We start from the raw sequence: 4,762 nt of genomic DNA, 5'->3' as shown, positions 1-4,762 counted from the left end.
GCAAAAACCCAGAATGATCAATTGTGGGGTTTGCATCATGTATTTCTTTTCTTTGAGGGATTACAGTCTTGTGTAGCCTATGGTTCAGAAGAAAACATGGGTGGTTTGGGCATGTCTAACCTTTGTTTTTTGGGGTTTTTTTTGGCTTGGGATTTTTTAAAATTTTGAAATAATTTCAATCTTACAGGATAGTTATAAATACAAAACTCAAACAGAGAACCCCAAAAAGCACACCCAGACATCCAGATCCACCAATTTTAACATTTTGTCATATTTGCTATATCATTCTATCTACCTATCCATTCATCCATCCTTTAAACACTGGCGATTAGATTGTATACATAATGCTCCTAAGAACAAGGATATTCACTTTTGTAACCACCTTAAGTATAGTTATCAAGTTCAGGAACTTTTACACTGATACAAAACTTAGTCTATTTTTCAGTTTTTTCTATATGTTACAATAATGTGCTTTTGGGACTTTTCTCCACTATTAGATCAGGTACTGCACATAGCTGTCATTGTCACCTTGGTTTTTTGGGTTTTAAATTGTAAAAATACATATACAATGTAAATATTTATACTCCCATCCCAACCAACAACTTGCAAGCATACCATTCAGTTGGATTAATCACATTCTGTTGTGCTACCCTCACCACCATTCATTACCAGAACTTTCTGTTACCCCAAACAGAAACCCTAATTTTATACGTTAACTCCCATTCTATGCCACCCCATACTCTACTTTGTCTCTATCCCTTTTTTCATTTAAAGGCAGTATCAGAGATTGAACCCAGGACCTCATACATGGGAAGCAGGTGTTCAACCACCAAGCTATATCTGCTACCCTGCCTCTATGCTTTTGTATATTACAGCTATTTCATATAAGTGTAATCATATAGTGTCTGTCCCTTTGTGTCTGACTTATTTCATTCAACATGATAACTTTAAGGTTCATCCATGTTGTTGCATATATCAGAACATTCATTCCTTTCTACAGCTCAATAATATTTTCATTCCTTTCTACAGCTCAATAATATTACATGGTATGTTGTTTTTGTTTCTGAGGCTGCTCAAAGCAAAAACAATGAAATGGTTTGGCTTAAAAAATGGGAATTTACTCACTCAAGGTTAGAGACCAGGAAAAGTCCAAATCAAAGTATTATCAAGGCGAAGACCGGCTGAGGCAATCCTTGACTCCTCTGCCACACATGGCAAGGCACATGGTAGCATTTGTTAGTCTCTCCCTTCTCTTCTGGGTTTCGTTGCTTTCAGCTTTTGGCTTTCATGGCTTTCTCTCTCATGCCTGAATTCATTCCGTTTATAAATGGGGCTTCAGTAATAGGATTAAGATCTATCCTAAATGAGGTGAGTCACACCTTAACTGAAGTAGCCTCATCTATAGGTCCTACTTACATGTAAGGTTTACACCACAGGAATGGATTAACTTTAAGAACATATTTTTCTGAGGTACATATACCTTCAAAACCCCAAATATGTATATACCACATTTTGTTTATTCACCTTTTGATGGACACTTGAGTTGTTTCCACCTTTTGGCTATTTGAACATCGTTGTACAGATATCTGCTAAGTTCCACTTTGTTATGTGACTCAAAGTGGAATTGCTGAGTCATATGGTAGTTTTTGAGGAACTACTAAACTATTTCACAGCAAATGCACCATTTTACATTCCCACCAACAATGAACAAGTGTTCCTATTTATCTACATCTTCTCTAACACTTGATTTTTGTTTTTGTTTTTAGTAGTAGCCATTCTATTCTAGTGGATGTGAAATTGTATTTTGTGGTTTAGATTTGCCTTTTCATAATGGTTAATGATAATGAGCATCTTTTCAAGTGCTTATCGGCTATTTGTTTATCTTCTTTGAAGAACTGTCATGTCTTTTGCCCATTTTTTAATTGGGTGGTCTCTTTTGAGTTGTAGTAGTTCTTTATATATTCTGGATATTAAACCCTTACATAGTTTCCAAATAATTTCTCCCATTCTATTGGTAGTCTTTTCACTTTCTTGATAATATCCTTAGATGCACAAAATTTTTAATTTTGATAAAGTCCAATTTAATTTTTCTTTATTTGTGCTTTTGGTGTAAAATCTAAGACTCTACTGGGTAATACAAAGTCCTGAAGATATTTCCCTGTTTTTGCTTAAGATTTATTTTTTCTTTTTCTCCCCTCCCTGCCTCCCCACCCCCCCAGTTGTCTGCTTTCTGTGTCCATTCGCTATGTGTTCTTCTGTGTCTGCTTGTATTCTTGTCAGTGGCACCCGGAATCTGTGTCTCTTTTTGTTGCATCTTATCTTGCTGCGTCAGCTCTCCATGTGTGCAGTGCTATTCCTGGGCAGGTTGCACTTTTTTTCGCACTGGGTGGCTCTCCTTACAGGGCACACTCCTTGTGCATGGGGCTCCCCTATGTGGGGACACCCCTGTGTGGCAGTGCACTCCTTGTGCACATCAACACTGCAAGTGGGCCAGCTCATCATACGGGTCAGGAGGCCCTGGGTTTGAACCTTGGGCCTCCCATGTGGAAGGCAGACGCCCTATCCATTGAGCCAAATCTGCTTCCTTCCCTGTGTTTTATTCTAAGAGTTTCATAGTTTTAGTGCTTAGATTATGCTCTTGATCCATTTTGAGTTAATTTTATGTATAGTGTGAGGTAGGAGTCTACGTTCATTCTTTTCCATGTGGATAGTCAGTTTTCTTAGCATATTTGTTGAAAAGACTGTTCTTTGCCCTTTGAGTGTACTTGGCTCTCTTGTCAAAAACCAGTTGGCCATAGATGTATAGGTTTATTTCTGTACTTCCAATTGTGTTCCATTGGTTTGTATGTTTGTCTTTGTTTTGATTACTGTAGCTTTGTAAAAAGTTTTGGAATTGGGAAGTGTGTGTCCTTCAACTTTGCCCTTCTTTCTCAAGATATTTTTGGCTATTCAGGGTCCTTTGCCCTTCCATACGAATTTGATGATTAGCTTTTCCATTTCTGTAAAGACGGTTGTTGGAATTTTGATTGGGATTGCTGTGTATCTGTAAATCACTTCAGGTAGTACAACATCTTAATGATATTAAGTCTTCCAATCCATGAACACAGAATATCTTTTCATTTATTTAGGTCTTAATTTCTTTTAGTAATGATTTATTTTCTACATTACAAGTCCTTTACATCCTTGACTATATTTATTCCTATTTTATTCTTTTCATTGCTGTTATAAATAGAATTATTTTCTTAATTTCATTTTCTGATTGTTCATTGCTGATATATAGAAAAATCAAAGATTTTTGTGTATTGATCTTGTACCCTGCCACTTTGTTGATCACATATATTAGTTCTAGTTGCTTTCTTGTAGATTCTTCCTTGTCGTTTGCAGATAAGGCTACTTCTTCCTTTACAATTTGGATGCCTTTTATTTCTCTTGCTAACCTGTATTTAGAACTGGCATTAATGTAAAGACCATCATTATTTGTGTTGTAAACATTTGACCAGGAAACAAAGCCTGAGTTTGGTAGCAGCCCAATGTAAGTAACTTTATGAAGTCTGAGGCAGGATCAAATTTTGATATGCATGGTTCCCCTGATAATATAGATGAGAGGTTGGCAAGCATTTTCTATAAAGAGCCAGGTAGTAAATATTTTAGACTTTGTATGTCACAAGGTCTCTGCCTAACCTTATAGCAAAGCAGCCATAGACAATCTGTTAATGAATGAGTATGGCTGTGTCCTAATAAATTTTTTTTAGAAAAAATAAAAAGTATATTCACAGTTTTATAAAATTTTCAAGATATGGAAAAATATTTTCCTATTTTGTAAATTGCAATTTTATTGAGTGATTATCTTGTCTTCTATTGCCAAGATAAAACTGTTGTTGCCTCTATTTCCTCAAGTAAACAAAGTATTACTGTTTCTACATGCCACCTAATCATACAGTATTTTTCATTTTTGTAACTTCAAAACAAAACCTCCCTTCTCTTGACAGATAAACGGTATATGTGAAGAGTGGTGAAAGGGAGCATTGATTCCTGACGTGGCCTAGAGAAAGAAATTACTGGTCAACATCACTTGGATGGACCCTTTTTGTTTTCCAAAGATGCTACTGAAGTAGACTTTTCTATTGCTTTCCTCTACTCAAACGTCTTTAACATGGGCTGCATGAAATCAAAGCAGACTTTCCCATTTCCTACCACTTTTGACACAGAGAAGCAACATGCAAGTGAAGAAAGCTTTATTCCAGAAGAGAGATTTCTGCCTATGATGCCTTCTCCAATTAACTTCAGAGAGGAAGTGAAGGAATCATCAGTGCCTAATATTCTAATTTTTGAATATGCACATCGCCTGTCCCAGGAAATCTTGAATGATGCTCTGCAGCAATGGGCACGCAATAACATCAAGTACTGTGATATCCCATACATTGAGAGTGAGGGGCCCTGATGCTGCAGGAAAATGACACTTGAACTATGGATATAGTTGGTGCTAGTTTAAATACATGAAACAAAAACTGGTGTGAATAAGAACAAATAACTCTATCTGGATGTTTAAAAAAAAGTCTATATCATAACTTCACTAGTATAGAAATGCCTAGGATGAAATGTATTTTAAGCAGTTTTCTGTTAATAGCAAATTCTGTCTGCTTGGTCTTAGATTTTAGTAACTTAAAGGGCTGAATGGAGGTAATCAGCTGTGTATCACACCACTTTCTTCTTGAAGGAGTAGTGGCATCACCAAAGAAAATGCTTAAGAATAAAAAGTTCT

The 4,762-nt window shown here is 36.2% G+C and overlaps 1 protein-coding gene across 1 annotated transcript; it reads left to right on the top strand.

Moving 5' to 3' along the window:
- Window positions 1-4,153: 4,153 nt before the first annotated feature.
- Window positions 4,154-4,441, top strand: C7H2orf88 (chromosome 7 C2orf88 homolog). The gene has a single exon (XM_071215983.1). It carries the CDS (start codon window positions 4,154-4,156, stop codon window positions 4,439-4,441), a length of 288 nt encoding a protein of 95 aa, XP_071072084.1.
- Window positions 4,442-4,762: the final 321 nt, after the last annotated feature.

Source organism: Dasypus novemcinctus, chromosome 7, assembly GCF_030445035.2.
Source record: "Dasypus novemcinctus isolate mDasNov1 chromosome 7, mDasNov1.1.hap2, whole genome shotgun sequence".
NCBI lineage: Eukaryota > Metazoa > Chordata > Mammalia > Cingulata > Dasypodidae > Dasypus > Dasypus novemcinctus.
This window is presented reverse-complemented; position numbering and strand designations above follow the sequence as displayed.